This window comes from Peromyscus eremicus, chromosome 1, assembly GCF_949786415.1.
Source record: "Peromyscus eremicus chromosome 1, PerEre_H2_v1, whole genome shotgun sequence".
NCBI lineage: Eukaryota > Metazoa > Chordata > Mammalia > Rodentia > Cricetidae > Peromyscus > Peromyscus eremicus.
This window is the reverse complement of record NC_081416.1, coordinates 82308410-82331919: the sequence shown is the minus strand read 5'-3', so window position 1 is coordinate 82331919 and position 23510 is coordinate 82308410. Positions and strand designations below refer to the sequence as shown.

General features: G+C 41.9%; 1 protein-coding gene across 1 annotated transcript in view; it reads right to left on the bottom strand.

Moving 5' to 3' along the window:
* Dnah3 (dynein axonemal heavy chain 3) overlaps nucleotides 1-23510 on the bottom strand; it is a 160887-nt gene that overhangs the window by 54444 nt on the left and 82933 nt on the right. Inside the window, 5 exon segments of the mRNA XM_059267791.1 lie at nucleotides 816-1110; nucleotides 3643-3746; nucleotides 13613-13858; nucleotides 20010-20139; nucleotides 22284-22389. Coding sequence (XP_059123774.1) covers nucleotides 816-1110; nucleotides 3643-3746; nucleotides 13613-13858; nucleotides 20010-20139; nucleotides 22284-22389 — 881 coding nt within the window.

Sequence of the window (23510 nt, the reverse complement as noted above, 5' to 3'; positions counted from 1 at the left end):
ATACCTAGGGTTGAAAATAGATACAGCAACCCAGTTTGGTTTAGCTGCAAGGCTTAGGCTGGTATTGGATATATCATAAAATTAGGGTGGGAGACCTGGAGGAAGGAAAGAAAAGGAAAGGCAGAAAAGAAAGAAAAATAAAACGGATAAGATTCCTGCCTTTCAGGAGATGATGTGCACCCATAAAGATATAAATATAACCATGAAATGTGTATTATTAATACACAAGTTTAAAGTACAGGACACAGGATGACCCAAGACAGCAGGGGCATTATGAGTACCTCCTGAGTCAGCAGCCAGGCTAGTACAATCATAATGATGATTAATCTCTTTCGGGTCTGAGGCACAAACGGGAAAAAAAGAAAAAAAAAAAAAAAAAAGAGGAAGTGCTTTGCACAAAGGTGAACGCTGAGAAAAAGTCTATGTTCTTACTTCACAAACATTTTCTTAGCAACTATTGGGTTTCTTCACTTAGTGACAGCCACTTATCTGTTGTCACTTAGTGATAACTCACTTATCTGATGCAAATGGACACAGATGTTACTTCTGGAGGTGTCAGACTTCAGCTGCCATCACCACAGTCCCCGAGAAATACTGTTCACTACAAAGAAGGAGAAGGAAAAACAGAGAGGAAAGAGGAACAGAAAGGAAGGAAGAAGGAAGGAGGGAGGGAGGGAAGGAAGGCAGAAGGAAGTGAGAAGGACAAGTGGTGATGGAAGGAAGGCTAAATCATCTGCTGGAGAGTGGGGAAGCTCTGGCTTGCTGCAGCTCGGATACAAGAACTTGGTCTACCCGGACCCGAGCCAATGCCTTACCTACAAACACCACTGCTTTCTTCCCTATGGGAGGCCCGAAAAGGCCTTTCCGCCGACGATCCAGCTTGGACATGATGATATCCTGGGTCTGGTTGGCTGAAGTTCTGGCAGAGAAGTTGATGAAGTTGGGCAAATAGACATTTTTGGGAAGGTGGAGAAGGAAGTTGTTGGTGATGGCTGATTTGCCAGTGCCTGTAGGACCCACGAACAGTATCGGGATCTCATGGTCCAGGTAGGTTTTTAAGAAGAAGGACTGCCGGGCAGTCTCCATCGTGGGGATGATGAGGTCTGATACCTGTGTCACAAAGATATGAGAAAATCTTGGTCCTGGACCAGGAAGACTGAGTCTTGGGATTCAAGGGATCTGGGTTTGAACGATAGCTCCATGTACTATCTTTATGACTTTGAGCAACCATTTAACCTTTCAAGGGCCCTCAGTTTCAGTTCTGAAATGGGGATAATCATGGCATTCAATACGCAGTTGTCAGAGATCAAATAGGACCAAAACCACAAAGGTGAGTGCTATTGTCCCTGAGGAAGTAGAGGTACAGAAGTCTTCTTCAATTTGCCCAAGAGACATAGGACATAAGTGGAAAGGAAGGGATTTGAATTCCGGCTTGTATGATTCCACAGTCTACATTCTTAATACTAAACTGGCATAAAAATCAATAACAATAAGCATCAGCGTTTAGCTTCAATCTCTGAGACTTCCTTTCAACCAAGTAATCTGCCTTGTCTCAAGCAAGATCCACCTTCCATGTGCCACCTATTCTGGCTCGGAGGTTTAGGTATGTTTTGGTTTAGGCCTGGAATATCTCCAAAAGACTCATTGCTGAAGGCTTGGTTTCCAAAGGAGAAATGTTCAGAGGTGGGTTTTTGTGAAGTAAGTGGATCCTGAGGCCTCCGATCCTATCAGTAGATTAATCCCTTGATGGGTTCATGACTCATTGGTTTATTGGAGGGTAGAGGGGGTCTTTGGAGCACATTTTTCAGGGTTATCCCCTGTCCCTGTCCTCCTTCTCTCTCTCTGCTGCCTAGGTATCACGAAGTGAGGAAGTTTTCTCTGCTGAGCCCTTGTACAGTAATGTTATCCCTTAACACCAGCCATGTGACGATGGGACCAAGAAAGCACAGCATAAACTCATCAGCCAAAAAATAGGCACCTCCTCCTCTGAGTTGACTCTCCCAGACAGTCTACCACAGTCACACAAAGTTAATGCAACGTGAGCCCGAGATCTTTCTTGTCCCTGGCCTACATTCCCCAACATTGAGATTCTGGGTCCCGAAAACCTGTGTTCACTGAATCCCTCATGTTTTTAATATGGAAACTGAACACATTCTTCCTGGACCTGAGGATTCTAAGTGGATTTGGAGACCTCCATCATGGCTTCTGGAATCCTTATTACTTTGGGTAGACTATCTAATCTAAATTGAATTTTCTGAGCCCCAACCCTGTTATCAATCATTTTGTCACAACTGATCCCTTGGTGGGTCAGGGCAAGGGATTGGAAGATGTTTATTAGACATAGAGTTCTCATAAGTCTGGTTTGAAAAGGAGTCATGGACTTGAGCTGCTCTGTTGGAGTACCATTCACACTGTGGTTTGTAAATACATGTTGCTCCCCAAAACTAAACTTGACCTTGACTTGGGTGTCACTGAATCTACAAATCTTGGAAGCCTTTGCAAACAAAAGCTTGGCTTCTTTAGAGAAACAATTTGGCTAGGTGAAAAGCAGATGGATATGGTCATAAGGCAGAGAAGAGAATGATCAAGTTTAGTAAGAGGATGCAGTCATGCCTGTAGCATCCTGAAGACTTCCCTGGAACCCTTTAAGACATGATAAAACAGGTTGCAAGCAGGCCAGGATTCTCCATGAAGTGATGCTGAATGCAGAACCATGTTCAAGATGCCCATTTTACAGCCGAGATCAGGAACCTGAAGCCAGCTGGCTTTCACCCAGTATTATTTTCAGCTACTCGAACGATTGTTTGACAAGGGGAAAATACCCATTGGAGCTGAAAATACTTTCTACACCAGGCTCCTGTCCATATGAATTTAGTACAAATTCAAATCCCTGGAATTCAGACAGCAGAACTGTATAAGGACAATTAAAGCTGAGGATCTCGGCGCTGGGCTTTCTTTCCATACTAGCCCTTAGGGTATATGTCCTGAGAGCAGCACAGTGTCACCCTGCCTAAAGCATCTTTATGAGAGCATCTGGGGTCCTGCCTGGTGTCTGGCAATAGCCTCACATTTCCATCTGCCTTCTGTGACTGCATTCAGAAGAGCTGCACACTCACCTCAGAAGGATAAATAACATCTACTAGGTTATACTGACGGAGGCACCAGAGTGCTCATTTTGCATATTCTCTGTAGGACTGAAATATATGTGAATTAGCCACTATCTAGAAAATCCATTGACTAGAATCTATTTTTCTGAGAAGTCTGCTGGAGGAAATCTTTCTCTGAGGATATAAAGTGGACTTTTAAGGCTTAGGTGACCAAGAGGTAATTATGATGTTAGAGACAATGGCATTAATCAGAATAGTGACAAACACCTATCTAACTCCTACTATGTGCCACATGGGTATGTATACCACCTTCGGTCCTGATTATCTTTTTTTTTTTCTTCCATCTTATGGTTGGGTAAACTGAAGCAAGGAGCTTGAAGCCTCCGTAAGGAATCTATGTCTCTCTGCTATTAAACTCTATGCTTTGAGGGTTTGATCTTTGCAAAGTATTTCCTGGAAATGCTCCAGGGAGCTCGGAGTTCTTCCACCTGGAAGGGCACTTGGGAAATTCCAGAAACCACAGCATTTCTTTTACCTTTGCATTTGCAGGGATAGTCTCCTCCTCTTTGGTGATATACTCTGTCCATCCACTCCAGTGTCCACCACCTTGTTTGAAGAAGTAAAAATCATAGATGCTTCCTGCACCCAAAGAACAGAACATGTCATTGGCACACCAAGGTTAGCTTTCGTATTTGAAGAATCTGACTGCTCCAACTATAGGCATCTAAAATGCATAACTACCAGTCCCAGAAGAACTGTAGTGACACTTACCTGTCACTGGTAACTACAAACTGGAGTGAAAAGTTTAAAAGACCAGTGTCTATATTACCCATATAAAATGATAAGATTACGTAAAATTTTCTTGTTTGTATTCTTTGAGACAGGGATCTGCTCTGTAGTAATGTTCAGTTGCATTAGACTCGGACTCCCTATGTAGCCAAACCTGGCTTACAACTTGTTTTTAAAAGTACATGCATTTGTTGAATTACCTGTGGGGTGGGGCATATCACAGCATGGGTATGGAGGTTGGAGGACAGTGTATGGAAGTTAGTTTTCTGTTTCTACCATGTTCATCAAGTGCTGAGCAGAGAGAGTTTTCCTAACATTTCTTCTCCCTCTGTTGCTGCTACAGGCATTTATTTCTTTCTCCTCTGGGACTTTTTTCACCTTAAAAAATGTCTGTTACTGAGAACTTAGCACCAACTTTCTGAGGTTATTTTCTTTTTCTTTCTTTTTTTTTTTTTTTTTTTTTTTTTTTTTTTTTTTTTTTTTTTTTTTGAGCTGAGGACCGAACCCAGGGCCTTGTGCTTGCTAGGCAAGCACTCTACCACTGAGCTAAATCCCCAACCCCCTGAGGTTATTTTCTTAAACTACAGCTCTGATAACTCCTGCTCACTGGCGCCCTCACACCATGCTAACCCCACTATGATAGACTTCATTTTTCCCCCCCTTGTTCTGTTTTGGTCAAGTTTCTTATATTGCTTTGCTGTTAAAGATTTTCAGCCATTCTCCACTGCTGTGGGATGTTCTGTATGGCAAATGTGTTGCTAATTAGTCAATAAATAAAACACTGATTGGCCATTGGCTAGGCAGGAAGTGTAGGCGGGACAAGGAGGAGAATAAAGCTGGGAAGTGGAAGGCTGAGTCAGAGAGACATTGCCAGCCGCCACAATGAGAAACAGCATGTGAAGATGCCGGTAAGCCACGAGCCATGTGGCAAGGTATAGATTAATGGAAATGGATTAATTTAAGCTGTAAGAACAGTTAGCAAGAAGCCTGCCACGGCCATACAGTTTGAAAGCAACATAAGTCTCTGTGTTTACTTGGTTGGGTCTGAGGCTGTGGGACTGGCAGGTGAGAGAGATTTATCCTGACTGTGGGCCAGGCAGGAAAACTCCAGCTACACTCCACCTCTTCTGATAGCTGCAATTCAACTTTTCCATGTACTCCCTGAGAAGTCTAATATTGCTCTGGCATTTCGACTGCTGTCTTCCAGACATCCAAGTCACTCTTTGAGTCTTCTAAAAAAATAATTTTAAAAAGATTCATTTATTTGTTATGTATTCAGTGTTCTGCCTGCATGTGTTCCTGCAGGCCAGAAGAGGGCACCAGATCTCATTACAGATGGTTGTGAGCCACCATGTGGTTGCTGGGAATTGAACTCAGGACCTCTGGAAGAGCAGCCCCTCTCTTAACCTTTGAGTCATCTCTTCAGACTCTTCTAAAATTTCTATAGATTCACCTCTTGCATTTAGGCCTGGTGTATTTTTAATTAAATTTTGATATGGAATAAAGTAAAGGTTAAATTTATTTTGTTTTACACACATATATTCAGTTGTGCTAACACCATTTGCTGAAAGGTTATTTTTCCTATTTAATTATCGGGGCACCATTGTCAAAAATTAAGTCACCATAAACATGAGTGTGTATATTAGGTCTCTGTTCCATTCAGTTAAACTGCATATCTTTTTTACCAGTATCCCATTCTATTCATCAGAACTTGGATCATCCTCCCCCTCACCCCCATCTCCCTCCCCTATCTCCCCCCACCCCCCCACCCCTCCCCAAATGCCGTATCTCCCTGCTGTAATATAACCAGGTAAACTCTTCCCTGGGACCAGTTCATCTCACCCACTTTCTTGGGGATAGTTCAAGAATCAATACATGGCAGTGGCTGCAAGGGTCAGGTTAAGGGAGACAGTTGCCTTTCCTAGACAATCTGAGTGCTGCACTTTCCCCCGAAACCTACCCATATTTTCTGAGTCATGAACTCATTCCTTCCCACCTTAGCCAAAGTGTACTCTACTCCCATGAGTTCAACTCACATCCATGCCAGCATGATTTTATGATATGCCAACTGGCAGTTGTACTGACCTCCCACTGAGGCCCTCCAGCATTATGATAGGATTTCCCCGTTCTCTTGGTATATATATATATATATATATATATATATATATATATATATATATAATTTTAGTTTTACCAACAGCTTTTTATTGCTTATTTCTTTTATGTATATGTGTGTGGGGTGTATATGCATGTGTGTGTTCACATATGTGTGTGCTCATGTGTGTGTGTGTATAGGCACATGTGTGCCTATGGCCCAAAGTTGCTATTGAAAATCATACTTGAGTTCTTCTCACTGGTTTTGAGGAACGCTTTCAATCAAGCCCAGATATTTCCAATATGACTAGTCTTAGCCAGCTCGCTCTGGTGATCCGCTGTTTCCAACTCTGAGGCTGGAATTACAGATGACCTGCCACATTCACTTGGGGATTTTATGTGAGTTCTGGGGACCCAAGGTTCAGCCCTCTTGCTTGTGTGGCAAATCCTTGAAGCATTGAGCCATAGCCCCGCCCACTAAAGCCCTTTCTGAATCAACACTATGAGGTGGTTACGACTGTGGAGTATATGAAGAAGCCAGTTGACCATGTATGCTGGCAATTCTGGTTTCTTGTGTGTTACAGCAGTTGACAGGACAAAGAGGAGGAGATGAGGTCACCGGAGTGCACATGGACATTATAGAAGAAGAGCTTGGAAAGGATTGGAAACTCTTTAAGTCACTGGCCTTTTTCTTTTTCTTTTTCTTTTTTTCTTTCTTTTCTTTTTTTTTTTTTTTTTTTTTTGCTTTTTCGAGACAGGGTTTCTCTGTGTAGCTTTGTGCCTTTCCTCCTTTCCTGGAACTCACTTGGTAGCCCAGGCTGTCCTTGAACTCACAGAGATCCACCTGCCTCTGCCTCCCAAGTGCTGGGATTAAAGGCGTGCGCCACCACTGCCCGGCGTCACTGGCCTTCTTGATGCAGAGGAAGGGAAGATGTCACGAGGAGTGGGCCATGAGTGGAATCAAAGGAGACTCATGAACCATGTCTGCAGACACAGAATAAACAGACTGGCCTTGAGGGCTGAGGAAATGCATGGAAAGAACAGTGTGGAGGCCAACCTGAGGAGTGTATCTCTGAAATGTGTTCAGTGTGTGACTGACTGGCATCAGGAAATGGTGTGGCATTCTCAGCAAGGTGCAAAAGGTATCAGTTTAAACAAAAATCAAACAGGAACAGAAAAGCATAAGGAGAAAATAAGCTGAGATGAAATGGAAAGATGAGATCCAAAGTGAGATGTCCAGTCTAACAGGAACAAGGACAATGGTGATAATTATATATAACAATTGGTAATACGTGGTTAACGCTGTTACATGATATCTCCATGAAACTGTAACAAGTATACTATATATTATATAATATCATTAGACTATAAGGTATCTCAAGTATTTTTTATGTATTTGCTTATTTAATTCTTCCAGGAACACCACAGACACGCTCTATTATTGCTGGACATATCTTAGACTGTGGAAACGGAGAGGGGCTAAGGAATTTGCTTCAAGTCTGCCAACTAGTAAGTGTGGGAGCCAGAATTTCAGCCTCGACTGTTTCATTCTGGACTCCGTGTTTTTAACTGTTACTTAAAAAAAAAGGCAGGAAGCAAAATAGGCAAAGGTTTGATAAATATTATTCAAGGTGAACAGGAGACTAATTGAAGTTGTGAGTGGCTGATATTAAAATAAAAACCCATCTTAAAAGGACAAACAACAAAAACAAGGAAATCTGATATAATAGATACAGACGCCGGAGAATACAGCTTTCCCTTGCTGACTAAACAGAGGCATCACATTCCAGGCAGAATAAATAAAAGGAGACCTATGTCTAGACATAGTCTGTCAAAACAAAACAAAACACAACCTATAATAGAACATTAAATAAAGAACACATGAGAAACAAGCTACCACTATATATAAAATCCAGCCTCACTTCTAACTAGACAGAGAAGAAATTTTAATCACATTCTGTTTTCACATTTCAAATGTGACTAGAATGACAAAGCACACAAGGAAAAATGGATAGAGTGCTAAGAAGTGAGCAAATCCATATTATAACTGGGACCATTCGATAAGTTCTATTAGTCACTGATAGTGAGAAAATGAGTCAGAGACAGTTAAAATGAACAGGACCATCATAAACCAACTGAACGCAATGAGACTTATAAACCACTTTATCTGAAAACAGCAGACAATGCATTCTTCTCAAACTTACATGGGACGTTCACCAAGACAGCCCACATTCTTTGCTATAAGACATTTTAACACATTTAAAATAATAGACATTATACAGTGCATACTTCTGGAACACAGAATTAGAATGGAAACCGGTGAGAGAAAGATGGCTAGAAAATCTGGAAGTCCTTCAAGGTTAAATAGAGCCAACACACGAATCAAAAAAGTTCCAAGGGCTGAGGAGATGGCTCGGAGCTTAGAGGTTAAAAGCATTGCTGCACAGCCAGTAATAGTGAAGACCAGAGTTCGGATCCCCAGCACCCATGGAATGCCAGGTTGGGTGTGGTGGCTGCCTGTAATGTCAGCACTCAGAAGGTGGAGATGGGGGTCCCCACAGTAAGCAGGTTAGACAGACTGGCTATACTGGCAAGCTCTGTGTTCAAGCAAGAGACTCTGCCTCGGTGGATAAAGTGGAGAGCAACTAAAGAACACAGCCATTATCAACTGTGCGTCTCTATACACACAGGCACACATGTATCCACAGACATGTAAACATGTATACACACAAACACATACCACACACAAGAGGAAAAAAGTATCAAGAGAAATTTAAAAATATTGTGACCTAAGAACAAATTAAAATATGTTTCAATACCTATGGGATGTAGTGAAAGCAATTCATAGAGGAGATTTTTTAGTGATGATTACATGTATCAGAAAGAGAGAGGTATCTAAAAATCAACAATGGAAGTACATTTTAGGAAACTAGAAAAGTAAGGGTAAGTTTAATCCAAAATAAATCATAAAATTATAGCAGAAAACAAAATTGGCAACAGAAAATTACTTGAGGAAAATCCACAAAACTTAAAGCAGTTAATCTTTGGGAAGGTTAATAAAATTGATACACTCTCAGGTCAATGTTACCAAGAACAAAGGGAAAAGACAGACTGTTTTATCGGGAACGAAAGAGAGGTCATTGTTGCCTCCATGGAGATTAAAAGGATAATGAAGGGATGCATAAACAAGGATACCCCATAAACTTGATATTTTAAATAAGATAGGCTTGATTCCTTGAGAGATACTTTATCAAAATTAACATAGAGAGAAATAAATAATTTGCACATGTCCTTGTTCATTAGGGAAACTGAACCCACAGTCAATGCCTCCAAAACTAAAAACAACCAAACAAAACCAACACCAGTGTCAAGTTAGGATGGGTTTGTTGGTGATATCTACCAAAGGATTTCAGAAAGGATGCCAAGTGTCCATCTTCTCTTCTAGGAAACACATCTCTTCCTGTGAGGTCAACATTATCTGAATGCCAAAACCAAAGATCTTACAAAGGGTAACGTCCACATACACAGGCCCCACAAAACATTAGCAAATTGACCAAGTGGAACTGACTACAGGAATGTAAAGCTGGCTCAACATTTGAAAATTGACTGTAACCAAGTTATTAGCATGAAAAAGAAGGAAACTCATATGTCAGATGATTTTTGTAAGTATTTGATAAAATCCAACACGAACTAGAGTCATTTGAGAGGAGGGAACCCCAACTGAGAAAACACCTTCACAATATCGGGCTGTAGACAAGCCTATGGGGCATTTTCTTAGTGATTGATGTAGGAGAGCCAAGATCATTGTGGGTGGTGCTATGCCTGGGCTGGTGGTCCTGGGTTCTATAAGAAAGCAGGCTGAGCAAGCCATAGGGGCAAGCCAGTAAGCAGCACTCCTCTATGGCTTTTGCATTAGCTCCTGCCTCCAGGTTCCTGCCCTGCTTTGAGTTCCTGCCCCAAATGCTTTTGATGATGAACTGTTATATGGAAGTGTGAGTGAAATAAACCCTTTACTTTTCAAATGGTTTTTAGTCATGATGCTTCATCACAGCAGTAAAAAAGTTACTGAGAGAAAGTGGTACTAGGAGAGTTGGGTATTGCTGTGACAGACCTAACCATGTTGTTTTGGGGAGGACTGTGAAAAGACTGTGGAACTTGGGGCTAGAAAATCCATTGAGTATTGAGAGCTCAGTGGGCTGTTCTGTAGTAGCTTAGATAATAGTGAGAATGTTGATGGAAATGCAAATGATGGAAACTTGGCTAGTGAAATTCAGAGGGAAGTTTAAAAACTTTCTCAGGGCCATTGCTATTTTGAACAAAGAATCTGTGGTATCTGGTCAGGTGGGGCTGAAGAATCAGCTGTGATTAACAAGAGACCAGCACCATGAAGTGAAACCTGTGCTCTCTTGGGACAGTTGATTCTGGCTACTGGAGCTGAGAAATTAGCAGTGATTAAGAGACCAGCTCCATTGAGGTGAAATCTCCTGGGAAGTGTTTGCTCAGGGACAATGCACAGAAGCTCTATTCTAGAGGTTGCCTAGGCTGTACCTTGTGCTGGCAGTCAAATTTGGTAATGTGTAAAAGACTTACAGATAGTATTCATTTTTACATGAAGGGGTCATTGGAGAGCATTAGAAGTTTGGCGTCATGAAGAGGGCCTGAAAGATGCTATTGGTGAAAATGCAGCCCAGTTGTAGCAAAAGACCCTAGCATTTCGGAGATGCCAGTATCATGGGAAGACCTCCAAGAACAGGAGCAGCCCTGAGGTAGAGCTGTCCAAAGCTGTGTGTACTAGAGAGAGGAGAGGCAGAAAAGTGCGTTTGAAGAAGCCCAAAAGATTATGCACTCACGGTCACAGACACTGGGCATTGTGTTACTCACACTGTTAGAATTTGGTTTTTCTTTGTTTAGATTATGATTGTGCCCTGGTTCTTCCCTCATTCAATAAAGCATTTAATATTTTTTATTTTACTGGAGCTCACAGTTGAGAGATTTTGAACTTTTAAAGAGATTTTGGACTTTTACTGAGTCTTTGGATTTTAAAAGTGACTTTGGATTTTTAAAGGGACTGAACTTTTAAACTATTTGAATTTGCAAGGCTGTGAGACTTTTTAAGTATGTAAAATGTCTTATAATGTTGACATTAATGTGTGATCTTGGGAATAGTCAAGAAAGGAAAGGTTATGGCTTAACAGTGGTGTGTTTATGTGTCAAGTTGTCAAGGCATCAATTGTGCTGATTAGTTTCATGTCAACTTGACACAAGCTAGAGTCAACAGAGAGGAAGGAGCCTCAACTAAGAAAATGTCTCCATAAGATACAGCTGTAGGACATTTTCTTAATTAGTGATTGATGGGGGAGGACCCAGCCCACTGTGATTGATGCTACCCCTGGGCTGGTGGTCCTGGGTTGTATAAGAAAGCAGGCTAAGCAAGCCATAAGAAACAGGCCATTAAGCACCACTCCTTCATGGCTTCTACATTATCTCCTGCCTCCAGTTTCCTTCCCTGCTTGAGTTCCTGCTTTGGCTTCCCTCAATGGACTATTGTGGTGGTTTGAGAGGAAATGGCTCCCAAAGGGAGTGGCACTGTTAGGAGGTGTGGCCTTGTTGGAGGAAGTGTGTTATTGTGGGGGCAAGCTTTGAGGTCTCTTTCTCGAGCTTCCCTCATTGCCACAGCCAGTCAACTTCCTGTTGCGGCAAGATGCAGCACTCTCAGCTCCAGCATCACATCTGCCTGCACACTGCCATGCTCCCCTTCATGATCAGACTGGACTGAACCTCTTAAACTGTAAATGAGCCACCCTCAATTAAATGTTTTCCTTTTAAGAGTTGCTGTGGTCATGGTGTCCAGCTAAGTTTCCAACTTGTGGAAAGGAATTAAAGAAAAGTTTAGAGCTGATTGTGGTGGTGCACACCTTTAATCCCAGTACTGGGAAGGAAGAGGCTGGTAGATCTCTGAGTTTGAGGCCAGCCTGATCTACAGATCAAGTTCAAGGACAGCCAATCTTGGGCAGTGAGGGAAAAGAGAAAGCTTGTAAAGATGTAACTGAATCAAGGGGCCAAGTTCCAGTCCCAGTAAGCAGCAGAACTTGGCAGCTTCAACTACGGTTCTGGCTTTAGAGTTGAGGATATACATAAGAAACCGGTTATAGAAGTTGCCTCTGTGCCTAAGGACAGTCGCTGAGGCCAGGCATGTGTCAGGGGTGTTCCTGAATGCACACTGCCGTGCTCCCCTTTATGATCGTAAAGTACAGAACCTCTGAAACTGTAATTGAGCCACCCTCAATTAAATGTTTGCTTTCTAAGAGTTGCCATGATCATGATGTCTCTTCACAGCAACAGTAAACTCTAACTAAGACAACTGTGATTCAGGATATGTAAACCAAATAAACCCTTTCCTCCCCAAGTTGCTTTTGGTTATGGTGTTTCATCACAACAGCAGAAAGTAACTGAGACACTCACTTATGATAAAACATCTCAGCAAATTAGGAATAAATGGACCATGCTCCAACCAAGAACAGATGCCATCATACTTAAGGCAAGGACTAGCTATCTCTCTCGCAGGCTGGAGCTTTTTTCCTCCTAGGATTATAAGATCCCCTTTCATCACTCCTGTTCAAAATCATACTAGAAATTCTAGATAATGGAATGAAATAGGAGGTAAAAAAATTAGGAAGAAATGAAGCTATATGATATGATAAAAGGATGACATGGAAGAGACCCCAAAGAAAGTTCTTCTGGAACTTGTATGTCAAGGTTTTCAGGTACAAAGATAGATGCCCTCCTATCTATCAGAAGTGAACATGTAGAATTTAAAATAAAAAACACAGGATTTAGCCGGGTGGTGGTGGTGGTGGCGGCGGCGGCGGCGGCGGCGGCGGCGGCGGCGGCGGCGGCGGCGGCGGCGGCGGCGCACGCCTTTAATCCCAGCACTTGGGAGGCAGAGCCAGGCGGATCTCTGTGAGTTCAAGGCCAGCCTGGGCTACCAAGTGAGTTCCAGGAAAAGGCGCAAAGCTACACAGAGAAACCCTGTCTCGGAAAAAAAAAAAAAAAAAAAAAAAAAAAAAAAACCACAGGATTTTATTCACTGAGCCCATCTCGCTAACCCCAAATCAAGTCAATATTAAGCAATTACCACTCTATTAGTAAATATTCACATCAGAGAATATTTGTAGCTATTTTGAAGATAATATAGCAAAATTGTAACTACTTCAATATATTACATCATAATACAAAGTTGAAAGAAGTAATAATGGCAAATAAAACTAAACAAGAAGCATGTAAACATATAGAATGGGGCTAGAAAACAGAAAAACCAAAATGGAGGTATTTCTTATTTTTACTGGGTAGTGAAATGATGGATAATTTTCACAAAAATAAAACCCTAAAAAAAAGACACTCTCAAACACCTCCCAAAATAAACTGTCATTGTAGTTTTATATTTAAAAAGTAATTAAATGTCCCAGAAGACCATATTTTAGGACCACTCATGTCTTATGTGGGTCAGCTCTGAAGAAGCGACCCACCTCGCTCCCTTAGCTTTTAATAAGCACTTACATGGCCCACACATTAAGTTGGGTTTGGGGCACATGAATTAAATTCATATAACAGGACATAAGTACCTCTTTCTGGAAAGATGTTGTTTTTGGTGAGTTTCACACATTTAGGCCTTGGGTGACGATCATCCATGCCCATGATCAGGTTTCGGAAAAACACATCAAATTTCTTTCTGCTCTCGGCATTGATGGTTCCTGCCACAGTCCACACCAGGGAGAAGAGAAACAGCCCTTGCAGCCAGAGGAAGATCTGCTGACTTGACAGACCTTCATATAACTCGCTTTCCTCCTCCTCTTTCCTCCTGATTTCATCTGAAAGTGAAAGAAAGAGAGGCTTAGGTCAAGCAGAGTGCTCAGCCTGTATGTACTGGCTGGGCATGCCTCTGAAGGGCCTGGGAAGGCAACTGGTGTTGGCTGAGCATTCATCCCACACCAAACCCTTTGTTGTATTCACACACATAGTGACTACATGCTCATTTGGCTGTGTATGTCTGTATATGGGATCATGTGTGTTCACAAGTCTGAGGGTACAGGTGGAGGTCAGAGGTTGATGCTGGGTGTCTGCCTCAATTGCTTTTCACTTCATTTTTTGAGACAGGGTCTCTCATTGAACCTGGAGCTTGCTAATTTGGCTAGACTAGCTGGCCAGTGGGCTCCAGGGATGCTTTTGTCTCCACCTCTTGAGTGCTGGAATAATAGGCATTACCTACCATTCTTAGCTTTTTACCTGGGTACTGGGGATCTGAACTCAGGTCCTCACACTTGCATGGCAAACTCTTTATAGACTGAGCTATCTCCCTGGCCTCTAAATATTCTTTTATTGTGGTTAAACATAACAAAGTTTGCCATATTAACCATTAAAGTGTACATTTCAGTGATTTTCAGTACGTTAACATGGGCAGCCATCATTATTCATATCCAGTCCTTTTTTATCCAGAACTGGAGCTTGGTAACACTAATAATAACTCATCCTCCACTTCTTACATGGCCAGCATCCTACTTTGTCTCCATGTGTGACTACCCTAAGCACATTATAGAAGTCAGCTAGTTTGTGATTGGCTTATTTCACTTAGCATAGTATCTTCAGGATTCATCAATTTTGTACTTCTCAATGATTCCTTAATTTATTTTTATTAAATTATAATCTTATTTGTTTTATTTTATGTGTATAGATATGTTGTGGAATAGGATATTTGTTTAACTAAGTAAAGATGTATTACAGTTGTGTTTCAGAATAATTGTTTAACTATGTAAATATGTGTTGCATTTGTTTCACCTTGCCTGCCTAAAGCACCTGATTGGTCTAATAAAAAGATGAAAGACTAAGTAGTAGGAGGAAACTAGGCTCTGGAAGAGAGAACAAGGGAGAAAGAGAGGGAGCCAGCCAGCCAAACATGGAAGAAGTAGGTAAGTAGGGCATACAGAATGAAAGAAAGGAAAAAGCCCCAAGGAAAAACATAGATGAAGAGAAACAGGTTAAAATAAATTATAAGAGCTAGTGGGACAAGCCTAAACTAAGGCCAAGCACTCATAAATAATAAGTCTCCATATCATGATTTGGGAGCTGGCGGTCCAAGAAAGCCTGCTACATGGATGTTTTCTCCACATGTATGTATATGCACAATATACATGCCTGGTGATCTCAGAGGTCAGAAGAGGGCGTTGGATTCCCTATAACTGAAGTTATAGATTGTTGTGAGTTGCTGTGTGGGTGCTGGAAACTGAACTCAGGTTCCCTGCAAGAGCAACAAGTGCTCTTAACTGCTGATCCTTCTCTCCACTCTGTGGTAGTTTGAATGTTATTGGCCCCTATAAGCTCATAGGCAGTGGCAGGATTAGGAGGAGTGGCCTTGTTGGAGAAAGTGCATCACTGTGGGGGTGGGCATTGAAGTCTCCTTTGTTCAAGCTATGCCCAGTGTCAGACCACTTCCTGTTGCCTGCAGGTCAAGATGTAGGACTCTCAGCTCCTTCTCCAACACTATGTCAGCCTCCATGCCACCATGTCCCACCATGATGATAATGGACTAAACCTCTGAAAATGTAAGCCACCCCAATTAAATGTTTTCCTTTATGAGAGTCACCATGGTCATGATGTCTCTTCATAGCAATAGAAATGCTAACTAAGACAACCCCCAATATTTCCTTTATAAGACACTGAATTATGTTTCATTGTATGATTATACCACTTTGTGTATCCATTCATCTGTTGATGGATAACACAAATGAGTATGGACATATAAATATCTGGTCAAATCCCTGCTTTCAGTTATTTTGAGTATATATGTAGAAGCCAAGATATTGATCACATATGGAAGGTCTATGGTTCTTTTTCAAAGAAACCACCAAAATATTTTGACAGACAAGCTGCATCACTTTAAATTCCCAGCAACAGTCTGTAAGTTCACAAGGGTTCCAATTTCTTCATCCTTTCAGACACTTGCTATTTATTTATTTTTATTTGCAGCCATCCTGACAGGCGTGAAAAGGTATCTCCATCATCATGGCTTTGATTGCATGTCCCCAGTGGTTAGTGATGATGAGCTTTTTTGTGTAATTCCTGACAGTGTATAGCTTCTTGGAGAAATGTCCATTCATGTCCTTTACCTATGTTTGTATTTTTGTGCTGAATGAATGTGAGTCCAAGACCAGCCTGGTCTACATATGGAATTCCAGACCAACCAGGGCTATACGATAAGGCTCTGACTCAAAAAGTCATAAAAGAATCAGTAACAAGGACTGGGAGATGGCTCAGTCAGTAAACTATTTCCCATACAAACAAGAAGAACTGAGTTCAATCTTCAGAAATGATGTGAAAAGCAGGGCATGGTGGCACAAGCTTGTAGGCCCAGCACTGGAGAGGCAGAGACATTGAATATGCAGGACTTACTGGCTGGCCAGGCCAGTCTCATCAGGGAGCCCATACCAATAAGAGACCTTGTCTCAAAAAACAAGGTGGGTAGCACCTGAGAAGGGACAACCATAGTTGGCCTCCATCACGCATGTGCACAAACATCAGAACATATAAGTATATGTCAGAACATAACATAACTCACAGAAATCAGACTGCCTCTGCCTCCAAGTGCTTGGATTAAAGATGTAAGCCATCATGCCTGGTACCTGATATTAATTCTTTATTAGGCATATAATTTGCAAACAACTTTTATTCTGTGTGGGTTGACCTTTTACTGTTGGTAACACATTTTGATGTTGACAGATTTTAAATTTTAATGATGTACAGCATGTTTATTCTTTTTATGTTTGGCCCATGTCTTTAGTGCTACATCCAAGAATTCATTGCCAAGTTAAAAGTCAAGAGCTTTTGCCTTATGTTTTTTATCTTAAAAATTCATAATAGGTTTTGCTTTCTGTTTAGATCTTTTATCTATCTTGAGTTGATTTTTGTTTATATTAGGTAATGATCCACTTTATTATTATTGCTTTTTTTGATACAGGGTCTCTCTACATAGCTGTCCTGGAACTTACTAAGCAAACCTGGCTGGTCTTAAACTCACAAAGATCTGCCTACTTCTGCCTCCCAAGTGTTGAAATTAAGGGCATGTGTCACCACTCCTGGCTTCTTTTTAAAAAAATATTTATTTTGAAATTGTGTGTGTGTGTGTGTGTGTGTGTGTGTGTGTGTGTGTATGTGTGTGTGTGTGTGTGTGTACATGAGTGCAGATGCCCATGGGGGCAAGAAGAGGGCTTTGGATTTCCTGGAGCTGGAGTTACCAGCAGATGTAAGCCACTTGACATGGGTGCTGGACCCTGAACTTGTGGGTTCTCCACAAGAACGGCAAAGGCAAACACTCTTAACTACTGTGCCATTTCCTCAACCCTGCCAACTTCATTCTTTTGCAGTGAGAATCTAGTTTCCCTGGTACTGTTTATTGAAAGCATTGTCCTTTCCCATGGATGCTCTTAACACATATAAGTCAAAATGATTTGGCCATGTGTGGAAGGATTTGTCTCTGTGCTTTATATTTCTCTGCCAGCCCTATGTTAGTCTTTATGCTAGTACAATACTGTTTGGATGACAATAGCTTTATAATAAGCTTTAAAGGCAGGAAGAGTAAGTTTTCTGGCTTTGTTCTTCTTCAAGATTTTTTTGGAGGTATGGGGTGGAGGCTATGTGTCTATAATCCCAGAACTCAAGAGGATTAGGCAGAATGATCATAAACTCAAAGCCAGCTCTGATACATACATACATAATACATACATCTTATTACTTAAATATATATTCATATGCACATGTGAGTGCAAGCGCGCACGCACGCATACACACACACACACACACACACACACACACACACACACACACACACACACCTATTCCATGTCCTTAACTTAAAATATGGAACCTCAATTTAATTATGAGAAAATAACTGGCCAGTATCAAGAGGCAAGGTTGTCAAGGACAAGAAAAGACAGAAAATGTCACAGATGGGAGCAAACTGTGGGGATATAGCAATTAAATGCAGTGTGGCACCAATGTAACCCAGCAGTACATCATTCAACACCCTTGTTTTTTCTGACAATGATACCTTGGTCGTGTTAACATGGAAGAAAGCTGGTGAAGCTAGGAGAAGAGTCTAGATACTCTCTGTGCTCTTCCTGCAAGTCTTCTGCAAATAAAAACGATTTCAAAACAAAGAAGTGTTCATGGTTCTTCATCTTAAGGCCTTGACCATCGCAGCTACCAGGTTCTTACATTTTAACATTGGTAGAACAGAAAGTTAGAGTTTTGGGGTGAGCTACATGCACATTCAGGCCCAGTCTCTAGTTTTCAGTAGTTGAGTACTTCAGGGAGGTTTCATGGTGGCAGATTTGGGAAGGCAAAAGATGAGGTCACTTGGAGCTGGAGACAATGAGTCTATTTCTCATGCTGGTGCTTCTTCACTTAAGAGAAACTATATAAGGACAGCAGACCAACTTGAGAAAATATATAGCATTAGCAAGGGAAATGCAAATCTATAAATGCATTGAATACAACTGGTATATTTCTAAAGGGAGTCTCAAACTTATGTTTTAAAATAATCTATGTGTGATGCATGTATACAATATATGTGCATATTCATGTGTGTGAGTGCAGGTGTATATGTGCCATAGGGTACCTGTGGAGGTCCGGGGACAACCTCAGTCCTCACCTTCGACCTTGACACAGGGTCTCTTGTTGCTCACCTGTGTATGCTAGTCTAGCCAGCCCACAAGCATGCATGGATTCTCCCATCTCCACCTCCCATCTCAGTGCAAGAGCACTGGGATTACAGATGTGCTACATGTCTGGCTTTATGTGGATTCTGGGGATTTGAACTCAGGTCTCCATACTTATGCAGTAAGTACTTTACCCACTGAGCTACCTCTCGAGTACACAGAGTTCAATTTATAAAAATCAAGCAATATTTAGAAAGTCCCCAGTCCACTGTCAACTATGTTATATTTTTAGTTTAACAACGCTTTTTGGAAAAATAAGCTGAGAAAATATGTTTAGATATCAAAAGTTGTAAAGAAAATTCATCTTATTTTGAGTTATCTGCTATCTTGAAAAAGAAGTGGCATCCAGTAAGAGTTATCCAAATGTCAGTGAAATCTAATTCATGTGACAACAGTTATGGAAATGTGTGACTACATCTTAGAAGTACATACATCACAGGACCATTGTCTCCTGAAAGTTTCCTGCTTTTGAAACTGATATGATTAGTTCTCTTCTAGTGCACTTGTGTGTTGTAAATTTATATATTTGTATGTTTTCTTTCTTTGTGTACGTGTGTGTGTGTGTGTGTGTGTGTGTGTGTGTGTTCCTTTGTGTGCAGGTGCACATGTGTATATGTGGACATGCATGTGTGTGTGATTGTGCATGGAGGTCAGAGGTTAACCCTGAGGGTTGTTCCTCAGGTGCCATCCACTTTGTTTTTTGAGGTAGGGTCTCTTATTGGCTTGGAAGTTGCTGATTTTGCTAGTATGGCTGGCCAGTGGCTACACCTGTCTAAACCTTCCCAGTGCTGGGATTGCATGTGTGCACCACCACGCCTGACCTTTTTATGTAGTTTATGGGGATCAAACTAAGATCTTCATGCTATTGTGGTAAACATTTTTGAGTAAGCATTGGCTGAGCTATTTTTTCTTAGCAAATAGAAACTTCTCTATTTTTCCAAGTAGTTTTTTCAGAGATACATTCCAATGCGTCACCAAAATTCCCGTGTGGAGGAGAGGCTCCTCTGTGTGGATGAGGAACTTTAGGTAGGAGAAGGAAGGAAGGGATAAACTTTGTGTGATAACAACAAATCAACATGAGACAAAACACAAGTTTCTGCGCATAAACTCCACGATCTACAATTCAAGGCACTCTTGTTCTTGACAAACATCTGGCCCCACTGTAACCCAAGGAGGGAGCAAGGGATGAGAATGTAATTGTGAGCCAAGGCATACCCAGCCCGTGCAGATTAAGAGTCATGGGGATACTTACCAAGCAGAGAGGAGTACAGCCGCATCATTGAAAAGGCAAGGTGGATAGGAGATGTTTGCACCACAAATTTGCCATGGAAGCGATTAAAGTCCAGGCAGGGCTGGACAAGCCACATGAACATGTCCTCAACCTGAGAGGAGAAAGCTCCATGAGACTGTGGAGACAAAGAGCTTGACCTACCCAGGAGGCTGGAGATGCTAGGGCAATTGCTGGCTACTTTTGAGTGCTGTTTCAAAATTTACATACTTCAAATTCGATGTTTTGATTGTTTCCTGGGCTAGCCATGTAATGCTCTCTCAGGATGCAAGACTGCAGCAGGGACTGATGCCTCCTAGACTACCTCATGACCACTAAGGCAAGCAGCTCATCCTTGACAGTGTACTATGATGCTAATCTATGATATTTGGTACATTAGATAGATTAAATATATTTTTTTAAGTTACGATATTTTCAATGTGCAGTGAGTTTGCTGAGACATAACCCCACCTTAAATGGAAGAGTATTTGTATTCATTTAGTGAACAAATATTATTGTGGTAAATAGTGCTGGGGATGAATAATAGAGAAGATAGACTCAGCTCCCGTTAGGAGGAGGAGAGACAGACAATCAGAAAAGACCCAAATATATTACAGGTCATGGAAAGTCTCAGCAGGAAACAAAAATATTAAGTTTTTAAATATTAAAAAAAATTTAAATATTAAAAAAAATGCTAACAGGAAGGGATTCAGATGGTTCAGGGAAGGCTTCTTGGAGGAGGAAACTTACAGCTTTTTTCTCCCTGTGGCAGTGGGAATTGAGCCCAGGAGATCTCACATGCTGGGCAAGCACTCAGTCATTGAGCTACATGCCCAGCAAGGAGATTATATACTGAGACCTGGATGGCAAAAGTCTGAATTGGGCAATATGTCTGTATGAGGAATAACAGGCACAGGTACTTTCAGGTAGCAAAAGCTGGGTGGAAACAAGACAGTATGGCCCAGGAACAAGGCAGGGCTGGGGAGGGAGTTCACAGGCTGTAGAGGCAGGCAAGGCTAGACAACAGTGGACTACAGGCTCTGATAAGGGGTCTGAGGACATGGTGGCATCCCCAAAAAACTTGATGGGTGAGGTCTTGGCTACTTCCAGTGTATGTGATCGTGCATGCGTGTGTGTGTGTGTGTGTGTGTGTGTGTGTGTGTGTGTGTGTGTTTTGGTCCCTGGGGATGTATGTGAACATGTACTTCTATAAATGCATGTGGTCATATATGTTATATGTGGATATGCATGGTGACAGGCATCGGACTGTCCCACACAACTCTCCAGAGTATTTCCATAGTGGGATGGACTCCAACCCTTTTTGGCTTCCTTCATGGGAGATTTTCCTAAGGAGGCTTACTCCAGCAAAGAAGGACAAGAGGTACCAGAAATACAGGCTGTTCCTTCGGCTTCCCTGGTCTGACAATGTGGTCAGCTACCTACATAGCCTGAACTTTCCTACTTCTGTTATACTTGTTCGTTTACTTATATGTGTATGGTATGGGTGCATGTGTGGAGATACGTGTGCATACGCGTGTTTAGGCATGTGGAGGCCAGAGGTCAATTTGAAAGTCTTCCTCAGTCATATTCCATTTTCTTGTTGGACAGGGTCTCTTTCTGAACGTGAAACTCACCAGTCTGACTAGATGGGCTGGCTAGAAAGTTCCAAGAATTCCCCTTTCTCTGACACTGGGATTATAGTTGTATGCCACAGTATCCACTGTTCATTTGTTTTTTTAAAGATGGTTGCTAAAGCAAGGATTTTACCAGCTGAGCCAACTTCCTAGTTCTCCTACTTCTTTTAGGATGGAACAAAGGGAAAGGTGACTGTCACTTGTCATACCCACAAGGAGAACATTTCTAACTGTCTCCCTCCTCGTGGGAGGTTCGGAGGGTGGACACAGTGTTGTGGAGTGGGATATAGCTCTTCTAAGGTGTTGTCTCTAGAATTGTAGCTATAGATATTTCTGCCTGTGGGATGGAACAGAAAAAAATCAACACTGTGGTCACCACCAAGAATGTTCTTTGACTCTGGTATTCTCCACTGGGGCGAAGGTGGAACAGGAATTAAAAATAGGCTGTACCATTCCATTGCCACCATGTGAAGAAGAAAGTAAAACATGGCAGGCAGCCTGGGAACAATATGAAGGACTGGCTGAAGGGAATGACAGTGGTGAGGCATGCCTCCAAGGTCCGTGAGATGAGTAGGGAACTAAGGGTGGAATGAGCGTGAAGAACGGAGGTGTCCCAGACTCTTACCAGTTCCTTGTGCTCACTGGTGAGACAGGAGGGCAAAGTGTCCATGTACGAGTCCTTCAAGGGCTTCCAGCCTAGCTGGTGTGCCTCCATGTAGATCATCCCACACCTGGCGGCATAGACAATTGGTTTTGGTGTACGCCTGCTCATTACTAACCCTGGCTGACATGTATGACATCAACGCATTCATGCAGTATTCTAGGGCCCTTCATCCAGCCATATGCCCTCTCTCCTCTTATTTCTCTATGTTAAACACCCTTCCCATGGAAAGAATAGAGCGTCAATAATCTTGAATTTTTTTCCTTCTTAGTCATGCAGTATTCTAGATGCTCAGAAAGTGCACATCTGTGCATATACATACACACAGTTTAAACCTGAATGTTCCCCACAGCATCGTGTTTTGAAATTTGTTCCCCAGCTGGTGGTGCTAAGGAAAGAGGTCACTAAGGGAGAGCCTTTGAAGGTTCTGGCCCCATCTCTGGTTACTGCTTTACTCTACTTCGATGATGTGAACAGCCTCAGCCACACATTTCTGCCACTGTGATATGGACTGCTCCACCATTCCCTTCCAGCCATGAAGGACTAAAATCATAACAAATAGTGAGCCAAAATGATCTCTCCTTCCTCCTCTCCCTTATATTTAAAGATTTACTTTTGTTTTTACTTACGTGTCTGTGTATATGTCTGTGTGTGTGTGTGTGGGGGGTATGCCACGTGTGTGCAGAGGCCCAAAGAGGCCAGGAGCATGTGTTGTGTTCCCTGGATACAGGCAGCTGTGAGCCTCTTGACATGGGTGCTGGAACTGAACTCAGGTCCTCTGGAAGAGGAACAAGTGCTCTTAACCCCTGAGCCAATGCTCCAGTCCTTCCTTTCTAAGCTATTTTCTCCCCCCTCCTCTTCCTCTTCCTCCTCCTGTTTAATTTCGCTTTATTTCATTTTCTTCTCACGTCCAGTTCCTTATGTTGCTTCTGTCAGGTCTTTTGGTCAAAATGTTGATACAGTAACATACACACACACTCACTCATGTGTGAACATGCACACACACACAATGCACAGAGTGTTTTAGTTCTGTTTGTTTTGTTTTTGTTTTTGTTTTTGTTTTGTTTAGGTTTGTTTCAAGACAGAGTTTCTCTGTGTAGCTTTGGAGCCTGTCCTGGAACTCACTCTGTAGACCAGGCTGGCCTTGAACTCACAGAGATCTGCCTACTTCTGCTTCCCGAGTACTGGGAT